We start from the raw sequence: 14,742 nt of genomic DNA, 5'->3' as shown, positions 1-14,742 counted from the left end.
ACAAATGCAGCTAAATGCTGGACAATAAGCTTAAGTGTCTGGGTGGACAACTATGGAGATCTTGCTCACTAAGCTTTAGTGCTTTTGTTTACTGTAGATTAATATAATGGACAAACATAATGGTACCATTATATTAAAAGAACAGTTACTCCCTGTTCTGTGACCTGGTATGAAACACAGTTCCTTAGGCTTGAACTATGGCACGACTGGGGGCTAATTTTGGGTTAGATGTGAGGTCATTAAAGGTTTTTTGCTTTGCTTCGTGTACCACCCGAGCCTTTATTATTGTTTTAGTCCACCCCTGCTTACTATATGACAGAACATGCATTCTGTTGGAGTTTGCATCTCTGTTTTGTGTTAATTTCCTGTTTGTTTCCACCACATTTTCAGCTGTTGCTGAGACTGGCACGGAGCTGTTAACAAATGTGTTTTTAACTGAGTGGCAGCATCCTGACGGAGGAGGAGAGAGAGAGAGACAAGTTAAAGAGGACTGAGTCAGAGAAGGGGAAGGTACGAAGGATTAGTCAAACATGTAGGGTGTTGTAAACAAGATGGAAAATACCAGGCGTGAATGCTAAAAGATACAAAAAGAAAATGATTATTTCACATCATTAGTGCTTAATTCAGCTGGCAACTTTCGGTGCTTCCGTGTCTTTAAATGCTTGAATGTCATCTGTTGCGTGTATGTATTTGTTACACTTTAGGACCTTTTCCAGTTCCAATTTATTATTTTCAGCTGAACTGCATGTCACCAAGCTTTAGAGCTTTTGTTGTAACTGACACTTTCAGCACCTAAAGTTCTTTCATTGCTTCTGTTTCAGCAAGCAGTTCCTTTGTGTCAGTCCTTTAAATCTGGTACAATTATAACACAATAATTTACCATTGAAATGGATATTACACTACACTACAAGTATTAAAGCTAATTTACACAAGCCCTACTCTGAAAAACTGTCACAGAGTTAACACTGTCTGTGAAGCTGGATTTAAAAGGTAAATGTTTAAAGTTTCCGTTTTTCAGCCCATGTCTAGCGGCATGTTGTGTGAGTACAAAGTGTGATTTCCCTGGTTGGTTGGCTGGTTGCTGCTAATAGACTTACTTTCTTTTATGCTAGCTAACTAGTGACAGAAGTGATAATTCAATGCAAAACAAGGAAAATAAAACTAAAAAGCAGTCTAAGGGGGTCACTGGTACTCAGTGTTGGGTAAGTTACTTTAAATAAGTAACTTAGTTACATTACTAGTTACTTCTATCAAAAGTAACTCCGTTACTTCAAGTTACTCGTTACTTTCAAAGTAACTAGTTACTAGGGAAAGTAAATTTGGTTTTACTCAGAATTCTCTTGTTAATGTGTTGCTTCCATAACTTTACCAGTCTTCTAGCTTGCTTACTTGCCACAAGTGCCCTGTGCCACCTACCAATAGAAAGGAAAAAATAATGTGCATATTTCTACGAGAGAAATCCCACACCTGGACCATCATTGACCGCTGCCATGATTCTAGCCTACGTCACAGCATGATGTGCGCTTTTTACATCCAACACAAAAACTGCAGTCGTGGTGCTTTCGATTGTACTCAGAACTCGGAAATTCTGCCTTCCGAATAGGAAGATGTAGGTAACACCAGACTGAAGATGGGCTGCATACAGGGCTGGTTTGGGACAAAAAATTGGCCCGGGCTTTTTGACTAGCCATTATAGGAAAAATCATAAAGCCTTTGAATGAAAACAAACGCTGTTGTGACAGTGATGTACACTGTTTTGATGGTATATATGTATCAATCTATCAATCGTTTGTTGTAAGATTCAGATAATTATTTTTTAAAAGTGAGACATTTTAAATGAGAATAAGAAAGAAAAGTATTTCTTTGTGCCCCTCTCTCCCTGTTAATGCCCTAATTGCCCCCCCTGGCAAAACTTTGCTAGATCCGGCCCTGCACAGTTACCAGCTGTCAGCTACATAAAAAAGGATCCTGGTGTATTTGTTTCTCAGAAACAGAGATCATCTTCATGTTTCCCTCTCACCAAATATCCAAACCGACATCATGACCAGCAGGTTTACAGCTGTGGCTCCAGCAAACATCAGCTGATACTAGAAATTAATATTAAATAAACTCTAACAACAGCTAATCAAGCTTAAACGTGCTGCTGTTGTTTAACGCGACATCGGCTGGTTTCCTCTTTCTGGCGCAAAGCGGGCGATAAACAAACAAGAGAGAAAAGCCGATCAGCTGATCATTGATCAGTTTTCATGATTGAAGTAGAAACAGGAGAGGGAGGGGAGAGAATGAGAGAAGAAGAGGCAGCTGTGCAGCTCCACCTTTGTGTCTTTTTCATTGTAGCTGAAGTACCGGACAAACTGTGTTCCTTTTCACCTCAATACGAAACGCGTAATATTTTCTCTGAATACGAGACGATTCTGTTTTTTACGGGACGGTTGGCAACTCTAATAATTAACCTTATGAACAAAATAAAGTTCAACGGTTCATCATTAACTTCATAGCACCCACCCAGCTGTATAGAAACTCCATCATGCTAGCTAGTACGCAGTACGGAAAAAGTCAGCACAACGAAAATAAACTCCACCTAAACTTGGTTTATATCTGACCCAGATAGACTGCAGGTCATAACTTCTTACCTGAAGTTCAGTTCACACTCGGACCGATGGCCACCTCGGGTCTCTCATCCACCTGCTGGCCTCCACCACTTGCTAATGTTACTGAATCTGTGGAAGCTCCGCGATAGCCACCACCCGAAGTAACGAATAACGACCATATCTAAATCCCAATAACGATTAACACGTTCCTGATTTTGGCATAATAACTAGTTACCGTGCTCGTTACCACAATAATAACGTAGTTACTGTAACGCATTACTTAATAACGCGTTAGTCCCGTGCTGCAATGAGTTTTATATTAAAAAACAATGCCATACTGTCCACCCTCACTCTGTCCCTTAAACAGTAAGTGATTCTTCATTGTTGGCTAGCAGCATTGAAATGGCACAATCTACCTGTTAGCCACAAGTACTGTGTGGAGAAGAGCCTGTTTAAGTCAGATGCTTTTGTAGTTCACCAGACCGACCACAGATCCCAGTGGCACAATCAGCTGGCCACTAACTATAAAGAGATCGCTTCTCAGACAAATATATTTTCTCACTTTGCATCCATCCTTTAAACTGCTTCCATATTGCTGCCAGGGTAGGATATTATCCTTGGAAGCATGTTTGATTTCCTTCTTGTCCATGCCCCTTTAAAAAGACTGACCCTAAATGACACAACTGTTGCCTGCAGGTGATTTATGCTGTAAGGTAAAGGCCCTACAATAATACAGACAAAAACAGTCAACAATCATATGACACCCTATAAGCAAGCTTTGGTGACTGTAGGAAGGAAAAACTCCAGGGGAACAGGAAGAAGCTCCGGCAGAACCAGGCCATTTGGGGCAATCTGCTGCCAAAAGTTGGGGATCATGGGAGGAAGACAGAACAAAGACAGTGCGGAAGAGAGCTTGAGATGAATAATAATTAATGATTAAATGTAGAGTGGTGTAAAAACACATATTGAGTGAAAAAGGTAAGAGAGAAACACTCTTGGGAAGCCTCCGCAGCCTACACCTATTGCAACATAACTTAGTAATGTATCTTTATCAAAAAGGAAACTTAAAACCTAATCTTAAAATACTCAGAATACTGATGCTAAGACTGATGGGGAATACTTTTCCACAGAATAACTTTTTTTTTAAAATTCCCATCCATCCCATCCATTTCTTTTTTTCCCCCACTTACCAGTCATGACAACAGCAGGCTAATCATAGAAGCTGAGACTTCCTTCCTCCTACACATCTCCAGGTTATCTGGGGAAATGGTGACACATTCCCATCCCAGCTAAGAGATCTAATCTCTCTAGTGAATCCTGGGTCTACCTCAGGGTTTCCTTCCGGTAGGATACCTAAACCCTCAACGAGAATGTACCCTGGAGGAATAACATGCAGACTCCCACCTAAAAACCAGCAGTTTCCGACTTTGATTGATAACATAAGAAAAAAAAAACCCTATGTGACAGTGGAGAGCATATTTAATTACTTATTACATTTTTTTTATAGATGTTCCTTCAAGATAAATCACAACCATGGATGAAAAATGGGAAAGGGGGAAAACACTTCCAGTAGGGAGCTGGTTGCCAATCTTTCCTTGATAACCAAAAACTATTTGAACCTGCTCCCAACTGTTAACAGATTGTGGTGCCAGTCATGGATTTGCATTCATTTTTTACAGTGTAGATTTGATTTTTTTTTTTCATTCCTTTTCTTTCTCTGTTACTTTCTCTATGTTTGTCTTGTTTAACTTTGGATGCCATTTTTTCAGTGCATACATTTCCTCTATTACAATGTTGCTAACACCTGTTTTGCACTTCTTTGGCTTTTTGGGGTTTTTTTTATCTTCAAAAGTTTGTGCACATATAGTATGCTAAGTACAGTGTTATAGTACACAATATATAATTTGTTATCACCATTAAAATTTATTGTTAAAGAGAAGCTAAAATTGTAGACAAAGAGAAAAATGTAAACATATTAATTAAAGCAAACACACACAAATGTAGACAAACGATATGCAAATGTTCACACATACTACAGTTGATGGTGAAAGAAAGGCAGGAAATTAGGGAGAAGCAGCTGTCGGGCCATTAGCATAGCATCGTGTGAACACCTGAGTCCTGAGCTGGATGACAGCCAGAAAGACAAGCCTAATAAAGAATTCTCCAAAATGAGATAATCATTACACACATCTGGACATTTTTTAATTCATTTCAGGCAACCAGACTACACTAACAGTACATGCTGTTGTTGTTGAACATGGAGCTTGCTTTTTTTGCTGTTGTTCTTTTTAATAAGGCAAGTGTGTGTGTGTGTGTGTGTGTGTGTGTGTGTGTGTGTGTGTGTGTGTGTGTGTGTGTGTGTGTGTGTGTGTGTGTGTGAGATAGATTATTTTGGAGACATAGTACAATACATATGTTTCCACAGGTACACTATGGGATGTCAGTTTCCCTGTGGGGCACACAAACATTTCCCCAAAGAGAGACTAAGTTACACAGTCTGAGTAAGAGAAGTTGGAAAAACTTAAGAACACATGTAGCTCTAGCTTATCGGCAGGTTAGAATAGCTTTCAGTTAAGATTACAGTTACAGCATGGTGACATCTAGGTTAGAAGAGAATGATTGATGCCAAGGCAGCTTTAATATGACATGAGTTATTGTTAATCTCTGGCTCTTTTCCACAGTGTGTCTTTTGTCCCATCTTCCTCCCCTCACCCCCACCATGCCGGTAGATGTCTGCCCCTCCCTGGTTCTGTCAGAGGTTTCTTCTTGTAAAAGGGGAGTTTTTCCTTCCCACTGTCACCAAGTGCTTGCTCAGAATTGGTTGTCTGATTGTTGGAGTTTCTTCTGTAGTATATAAATAAAGAGGGCATGTCCACACTAATATGTTTTTGTTTGAAATCGCATCTTTTTCTCTACGTCTTGGCCTTCCGTCCACACAGACGGCGTTTTTGGTCAAGGAAAATGCAGCGCATTGAAAACGCTCTCCAAAGTGGATACACTTGAAAACGCCGTTTTCGTGTCGCAGTGTGGACAGCAACCCCGGAGCCTTTTCGAAAACGATGATGCATTTTAGTCATGTGATGCAGTCATGAGACCAATTAAACTAAGATAGCGGAGGGCATTATACAGCAGTTGGTTTGTTTGCTCTCAATTTTGGCAGCCCTATTAAAGATTAATATCAGTCTGTACATGCTCCAGATAGCTTTTCTTCAAGTTCTTTAATTCTCACTCGCTTTTGCAACTTTGTACTTTTGTGTTACTCGCAGCAACAACTCCACTTCGTTCTTAGTCCATTTAAAACACTCTGTGCTTTTCCTCAAAGTTTTGCAGCAATGTTTCAAAGAGCCAGAAAGTAAATAAACAGCAGACAGAAATGAGGCAGGTCGAATCGTCTTGCGCTTCACGCATGCGCAGTACTGGAATGTAAACGTTTTCGGCTGTTTCAATGTGGACGCACAACTCTGTGAAATTGACTAAAACGATAATGTGGACGCGGAGTGTTTTCAGACGAAAACGCTGTTTTCAAATTTATCCGGGCTAGTGTGGACTTGGCTGCATTCGATTTGATTCTCCAACTCTGGTGTGATGGTAGAAGCACTGTGTTACATAAATTCTAGGAACATTTCATTATAGCATAAAGCTGATTAAAATTTGTGTTTATTTGTGGTAACCCTTCAATGTTTGGGCCATGAGCTTCTAGTTGGATGTGCTCAGAAAACAGCCAGTGATCTTGTTCCTTACCTCATGACGTAAATATTGCCATCATATAATACAGAGTGACTGTTACATGGGACAAAATTCCCAGGGGTACAGTCATTTATCTGTCTGTCCTAAGCTCATTGTTACTGTGCTCACATGACTCTTAAGCTCCTTCACACTTATAATTTTATAATGATAAAAAACATGTTTTCTGGAACAATAACAGAAGACTTTAAGGCTGGAGAAAAACTAAAGCTACGAAGGAAACAAGTACAGAGCACGGATTCAGTTTATTTTTTGTACATCAGTGGTCTGACATGGGTACCCCTCCTTGCTTTTACCTGACAGTATGGCTTCCACCAAGTCACCCTCCTGGATCTGAGAAGCAGAGCGCAGTAGCTGCAGCACGTTGTCTGATGTAGGATCATGACGGAATAGGAGGATCTTCTCGTACATCCCATAGAAGCCGCACTCTGGTAACTAATAGAGACAGAAAGGCATATTATCTCAGCAAAATCTGTATTTCAAAAAAAGTTATGTTAGTTGTAACTACGTCTTTTTCATAATTGCTAATATGGGGATTTGTTGATCTAGTATGTCCACTTTTTCTCTTTATAACAGTTTTCTGTTATTTTCTCCTTATGGTCATTTCATGTGGGTATTTTGTGTCTCTGTACGAGCTTTTTATCTGTGCACAATTGGTTCCTGCACAAAGCTGTGAATCAGGACAATGTCATCAGTTGACTGCTCTGAAAATAAAAACATTTTACACACAGACTTTTAAAATAGCATGAGCCTGTCTTTCTACTGCGATCACGTCAAAGTAAATTCAAATTTGAGAGAGCTGATGAAAAGAGACAAAAAAATGAAGAGTAGTGACGCAGAGAAAGAGAAGAGCTTTGATCTCTATCAACAGATTAATAATAGACTGAGATTATCATCAGAAGGAGATGGACAGACCGATCTCACCAAATAAATTAACACAAATACAATGATGTTGTAAATTTGCAGAGACAGAACTCTATCAAAGATATTCATGTTCCTAATTGTGTTATGATGATATAATAACAAACAGCAGCCTGATAGTCCTCCTACTATTTGACAGTAAATTTGATTCAAATCTACTACTTTTAATTCAAACTGCTACATTTTTGACAGGCTTCCATTTCAGGAATACAAAATCTGTATTAAAGCTGCATATATTATATTATATCAACATCATCTATTACTGGAAAACAATGTTACTTTTATTTTGAAAGTTTAGTTTCTGCTAACTATCGTCTCTTTTACATATCATGTGACGTTGTGGTAGTGATGGATGGCATTCGGCTGTTTCCATTGTCAGATCAAACTCCAACTGCCTTAAAGTGCTATTCCCACTAACTGTACTGCTACCAGTTCTGCTGGAAACCATGCAGGCCATGAAATTGAAAAAATTAATAATAATAATAATTAATAATAAAATAAATAAAAAGGACCAAAGCAACGAGAGACTAGGGGCACAAATGCAAAGTAACCACAGAGAAACACACAACAAAGTGGAATAGATATGAAACCCAACTCTAGAATCTGTAGCTGTTCTTTCTATTTCAGTCTTTGGTTCCTCTCTGGTGGGTGGGGGGCAATTCACAGGTCTGTGCCCAGGGACTATCTGTCTCATAATCACTGGATACAGAAGACGATAACACTGCAGGAGAAGTTTCAGATGTTTCACTTAAATCGCTAAAAGTGTTGGAGTTGCCAAAGTGCTAAAAGGTGTTAAAATCAGTAAGACTTCAAGCCTCGACTCTACATGGAGTTGTCACTTTAAAAACACAAACAGAAGATTAATTGCTCAAACTAGTCCCCACAAAGACAGGTGTATGTGAGCAAACGCACAAACGCAGCCGAGTGTAACCACAGGAAGTTAAAGGTGCAGTTCGCTGTTATGTTAAAGATCGATGAGGCACTGCTGAAAGGAGCAACACATTGACCAAGTGTAGAACACCACTGAGATTGTTATCGACCACAAAAACACACAAACACTCTTCCACGGTAGAAGAAGACACACACACCATAGCATACAATAGCATACATGAAAACAAAGATTTATATCAAACTTCTATTTTTTTTTTTTACATACGTCACTTCCATATGTGGTCAGACCAAATCAAATTTTTTTAAGATACCACAGCACTGAAATGTGATTGAAAGCATCCATTTTTTCCAGTTATGTGGTTAGGAAGTCATTGTTTTCTTTCTTTCTCCTTATAAATTATAAAATTATGAATTCAGCATATGTATAAGAATTACCCACGAGTGCCATACACCTTGTAGTATTCATTTTCTTCTACTCTTGGATCTGTCTGGTAGTCAGAAAACTGAATATTTGATGTACGACGTGGAAGTTTTATTGGAGTAACCTACAGTTAGTGTGTCACTGCAGCTACAGCTATTTTTCTGCCTTTTCTTTCTGGCTCCTTCATGATCAGAAACTTGTCTGTGTGAGCAAATATCAGAGAAGGACAGACACTGTATATTTGTGTGTTTTTTGTGCACTAGATTTTGAGTAGCAGTGAGTAAGGATTTGGCAATGGTATGAACTCCTTATCCATATTTAAGTTTTGGGAGTGAAAATAAAGTCACACAGCGGCACTACTACCTTGGTAAGTAATGTTAGTTTTTATTTTTTCTAAATAAGCTCTAAAAATACTGGAATGTTGTGTCCCCCTGATTTTACTCTGAAATTTCCACCTATGGTGGAGGCTATGGGAGTACAGAGAAGTTACTGTCATTCCCAGAAAAACACTCTGATATGGACATGGTCATGCGCTCAGGCGCTGCTGTTAACATGAGCCTCAGTCTATAGAGTGACTCAGAGTGTGTCAAAACAATATCGGCGCACCATTACAGCAGCAGCAGCGGTCAGAATGAATAAAGGTGGGGAGGATTCCCTGCATTCATATCATTTACACCAAATTATCCAGTTTTGATGAGCCACTGCCCTCAGTATCTTCTTCTTGGCCGAGTGTGTTCTTCTTCTACAGCAGTCCATCTTTAGTGTCCCTTGTACCTGAATTACTGTTAACATTCTAGTCATTATTGTTTGACTTCTGCCATCAACAAGATATTTTGCCCACATTAGCATCACTCCTTGAAGCTGACATGCAAGAATTAGCAGTTTCTGTCACCCTAAATGATGAATTTCAAGGACAGCAGTAGGAGAGAGAAGGGTGAGGAGAGGAAACAGAGAGGAAAGAAGTTGAAAATGAGGTACATAAGAGCAAGAACATAATAGAACAAAAAAGTGGAGACGCTTTATCATACTGCCCTGAACCTTCCTTTCGATCAGCACGCTTGCATCATTATGTGTGTGTGGTGTCACCATAGCAGCGGTGTCGCCGTTGTTGTCATGGCAACAGGAATTCAGGGCCGATTCCTTTCCATCTCCTCCAGCTCTCTTTATCCAATTCAGCTCAGTTCAAGACTTCCTGTGCTGAATATGTTGAACTACAGCATCGTGGATGCTGGAGCCTGACTGACTGTTCTCTTAACATCTTGTTGTCCAACAAATATCTCTAAAGCAAAATAAAATTTCTTAAATTAAGAACATGTGATAAAGGTCCTGATGTCACTTCCTCTATAATTTTCGCCATGAGCTTATTTTATTTCCCCAAATTTTTAAGGCATGTATTCTCATTTTTCTAATCTCTTTACTCCAGACCATGCCCTGAATCATTGTTCCAATTTTTAGGACTACTGATGTATTGGAGTTAAAGTACTCCTCACTATCAGATTCTGAAGTAGAAGTTAATGTTTGTATATACTGAAAAATGCTAATTTGACAGTGAATTAAACTTAGCAGAAAAAATATATATTTATGAATGAAAAACTGATTCAATATTTTGGTTTTACATGATATGGGCTCACCACCTGCAGGAGGAATCATAAGGGTTGGGTGCAGTGTTTGGTTGCAGCCATTGAGGGTCAAACTTTGGCAATACGATCCCCAGCAGAGAAGGAAGGAGTCTTAGGTAGTGTGTGAGGTTAAGAGTTGGATTTACCTCAACACACAGCATGGGTTTTAGAACCAGTCTCCTAGAGGAGGGGCTGGACTTTGTTCTAGTCTGAATTTTCCATCAGTGAAAATTCTTGACATTCTTGCTGGCGCCCGTGTAGTAATTGTCAAACCAGTAGGCAGACAACAGAAGTGAAGGTAGCCGTCAAGCTAAATGAGTCTTTGGTGTGGTACTCAACAAAAAGATATTCAACCAAGCAGTGTGCAGCTCTTACAGTAGCCGAATCACAATAGTAGGGGTTCAGTGAGGCCATGGAACAAGACTTTCGGTCAATCTTGAAGCTTCCATCCATCCATTCTCTTTTACTTATCAAATTCAGAGTTGGTGGGGGCTGGAGCCTATCGCAGATGCCATAGGGTGAAAGGCAGGGTACACCCTGGACAGGTCGCTAGTCTGTCACAGGGCTAACGCAGAGAGACAGACAACCATTTTCACTCACATTCACACCTATGGGGTATTTAGAATCACCAATTAACCTACGCCCATATGATGAAATCAGAGTACCAAGAGGAAACAGAAAAGCCCAGCAAGATGATAGATTCAAAACTAGGGCCTTCTTTGTGTGAGGCAACAGTGCTAACCACCACAGCAGCGTGTTCCCCTGGTCTCCAAGCAATTCAGGGAAATTATCAGGTTATTCCGAAGGGGAATACAGTTCTCTAATCACACAGTATATAATGTGTGCAGGGTGCTGTTAACTTCAACTCAGGAAGGTCAAAGGGATACTTTGAGGATCTCCTCAGTTCTTCTGTAGCAGAGGCGGAGTCTGGAGATGAGGTGGGTGATTTGCCCATCACTGGAGGTGAGGTCACTGAAATCGTTAACTCCTTGGCAGAGATGGGCAGTAACGCGTTACTTGTAATGCGTTACTGTAATCTGATTACCTTTTTCAGGTAACGAGTAAAGTAAGGGATTACTATTGCAAAAACAGTAATTAGATTACCGTTACTTTCCCGTAGAAACGCTGCGTTACTGCGTTACTAAAACCATGATTTTTTTGCAAGAATGTCTCATGACAGTGACGTAAGCGAGTGCGACGTTCGTGACAACAGCTGTGTGCAGATCAACAGTGGATCATATATATCGAGTTAAAACTAATAAAACAAGTTTTAAAAAGGGACTTTTCCATTTGATTACATTTTGTATGATGGATTATGTAGAAAAAGTAGAATTGGGCTGAAAGATCTATCGCTTTATCACCTATTCAGGTTGTAAATCGTGTTTTTAAAAAGTAACTAAGTAACTAAGTAATTAATTACTTTTTAAAATAAGTAATCAGTAAAGTAACGGGATTACTTTTTGGGGGAGTAATCGGTAATTAGTTACTGATTACTTTTTTCAAGTAACTTGACCAACACTGCTCCTTGGTAGCAGAACCCCTTGGGTGGATAAGGCTCACTCTAAAGAGTTCATAAAGGTCCTGGATGTTTTAGGGTTTTCCTGGTTGATACCCCTTTGTGATATCACATGGAGATCTGGGGCAGTGCCTCTGTATTGGCAGACTGAGGTCATAGTTCCCATTTTTAAGAAGAGGGACTGGAGGGTGTGCTCTGCCAAACCACACTACTCAGCCTCAAGGTGTATGTCATAGTACTGGAAAGGAGAGTCCATCTCTTAGCTGAACCTTGAACTCAGGAAGAGCAATACAACTTTTATCCTGGCTGTCAAATGCTGATCCAGCTCAGTGTCCTCTCGAGTGTTTGTGGGCGTTTGCCCAACCAATCCGCATGTGTTTTGCGGACATATGACTGCATCTCTCAGGGGATCCTGTGAGAGATACTTCAGGACAATCAGATGTCTTGGTTGTTGTTACAATCCATTCAGTCCCTATACAACCCCATAGCTTGGTCCACATTGGCAGCAGTAACCCTGAATAACCCAACTGCATTCATAACTTTATAAACAAAGGCTGGATGTGTTTGAGGAACAAACACTGCAGTGTGCTACCTGTTCTTTTTCAGCAACTGACATGTTTTTCACAGCCGTTGTAGGTTCAACTGTTTAAACAAAAAAGCAAAAATAAAACCAAACCAAAAAGTTTTATCAATCAATAGGCCAAAATTTGTCACAAATACTGAATGTAGTACTTTAGTAAGTTAGGTTCAGCTATGCCCCATAATAAGCTGGTTACCTATCCAGGATGTACCCCACCTTTTCCCCTATGACAGCAGAAAAAGGGCCCAGGACCCTCATGACTAAATTGGATAAGTGGTTAAAAAACAATAACTCATGGATCCGATCCATGGACTCATGGATAGATCTTTTTTTTAATGGAAACTGTGTCCATCTTGTCTAATCAATATATCAATATATAATGTCTACTTAAAAATAACAGTTATATATTTTAACTGAGGTCAGTTAACCCATCCATTCTCTTCAGGTTATCCTCATCAGGGTTATTGACATAAGCCCATAAGACAAGAGGCAGGGTATATCATAAACAGGTAGCCAGTGTGACCCAGGGATAACACAGACAACCATTCACACTCACAATCACACCTATGGACAATGTAGAATCAACAATTACCTATCCCCACTTGGGAGGACGTCAGAGTATGGGAAGAACATGCACACTCCACAGAGAAAGATCCCAGTCACACGGTGAAGTCAAACTCAGAACTTACTTGCTGTGAGGCAACAGTGCTAACCACCGTGCCTCTGTGCTGTAAAGATTTTATGATTAGGCAGATGGGCTTAAAAAGCCGTACCAGAAAGGGGCAAACCCTTTAGTCCAGCATGTACTTAATTAAATATAGAAATACGTATCTATTTTTATCTCAGCACAAGAAAAAAGCACAAGAATGATCAGTGACATTAATATCAACTGAATCCTGTTAGGTTAGCTAATTCTAAGGACCTGCTGTCACTGAGCCATCACTGATATTATTTAGTTATTTTATTTGTGATGGTGCTGCTAAGGAACACGGGGGTGTTAAAAGAGCCCATGGATGCTGTTACATTTGAACATAAACACAGCAATCCATCCTTATAACATAATGAGGACAAGAGTAGGCTGTCACTATAAAAACAGAACATGAAATAATCTTCAAATGTGCATGCACTTGTTTTACTTGTAGGAACTTGAATCCATATGTGGAACTCGACTTCAAAGTCAACCCAATGCAGAAAACTACATGTGTGGTATTTATAAAAATTAATGTTCCTGCAAAGGTGAGTAAAATCTACAATTAGCTCCTTAACAACACAACAAGACTGCTATCAAAAATGATTTAAAGTCTCAGTCTAAATGCATTACTATTTGTAAATTTTGTAAACAATTTAAAGTTAAAACTTAATAGCAAATAAGTATGAGACATCTAAATAGTCTAACGTGTAATTTGGTTGCTTACGTGCCTATAAATAATATGAATAATATATGTTAATCAGATTATGCACCACTGCATGATTTTCATTTAAAAAACAAAACAAAACAAAAAACAAAATATTTATTTTTTATAAAAGGGCATCAGACCAGACCCATGGCAGTGTGCATATGCACATTATCAGGTTAAACTTTGTCCAACAGCTTTTTAAAAAATTTCTACTTGATAGTGAAAATTAAATTTTACAAAACACAAGAATGATCGGTTACAAATGTGAAAAAATAATAAATTTTTTAAAATAATGGAAGACAAAATGAGATGAAGAGAAGACGGAAGAATAAAGAGGCATGAATGGATAAATAAAAAGTAAGGAGATGAAAGAGAGCAAGAGCGAGGACAATGACATGGACAGAAAACACACATACATCTGTTCATCTTCTGTCTCATTCAAAGTGTGTGTGTCTCATAATGGCCCTCAGAAGGACACTTCACAGCTGCAATCATCATCAGTTGCCAGGCAACAAGGAGAAACCACTACCGACAGAAACACAGCACACTCGGCTTCATTATTATTGTTACAGAGTGGCAGAGGCGCGTGTGTGTGCGTCCATTGTGTGTGTGTGTGTGCATGTGTGTGTGTCTGTGGTATATGGTAAGAAAACCAATCCTTGGTGAAACCCAAAGTCTTTTCTGGCATGCTATATCATAATGTTCATAGAGCTGTTCATTACATTACCATTGACCACAGTGCATGGTATGTTTTTGAACAAGACTGAAAAAAACGTTCATACCAACATCACTTTTAAACTGTGCAGACTGTGGTGCTATGCTGATGCTAATATAACAACTTCCCACATAGCAAGTAGGTCTGGCCCGAATCTGGTATCAAGTTGGCACTGCTGGCTGACTTCTGGCATGATAAGACGTATGTCATCCAGATATGGGCCAGGCCTGGCATAGATGGCACTGTCTATGTGATGGCATGCCACATCTGGCTCGATTGTGGTTTGGGTTATGTGGCCCAGTCTCATAGAAAACAGGCCTCTGGCATCAAGCTGGCACTTCTGACTG

General features: G+C 39.5%; 1 protein-coding gene across 3 annotated transcripts in view; it reads right to left on the bottom strand.

Annotated features, from left to right (window-relative positions):
* Positions 1 to 14,742, bottom strand: part of prkd1 (protein kinase D1) — a 77,024-nt gene that overhangs the window by 52,858 nt on the left and 9,424 nt on the right. For all 3 annotated transcript variants that reach the window (XM_082516533.1, XM_082516534.1, XM_082516535.1), the window contains one exon: positions 6,632 to 6,770. In XM_082516533.1, coding sequence (XP_082372659.1) covers positions 6,632 to 6,770 — 139 coding nt within the window. The remainder of the gene's footprint in view (positions 1 to 6,631; positions 6,771 to 14,742) is intronic.

The sequence above is a fragment of the Aulonocara stuartgranti genome (genome assembly GCF_965226115.1).
Source record: "Aulonocara stuartgranti genome assembly, chromosome: 19".
Classification (NCBI taxonomy): domain Eukaryota; kingdom Metazoa; phylum Chordata; class Actinopteri; order Cichliformes; family Cichlidae; genus Aulonocara; species Aulonocara stuartgranti.
Note: the sequence above shows the minus strand (reverse complement) of the source record. Positions and strands in the feature narration are given on the sequence as shown.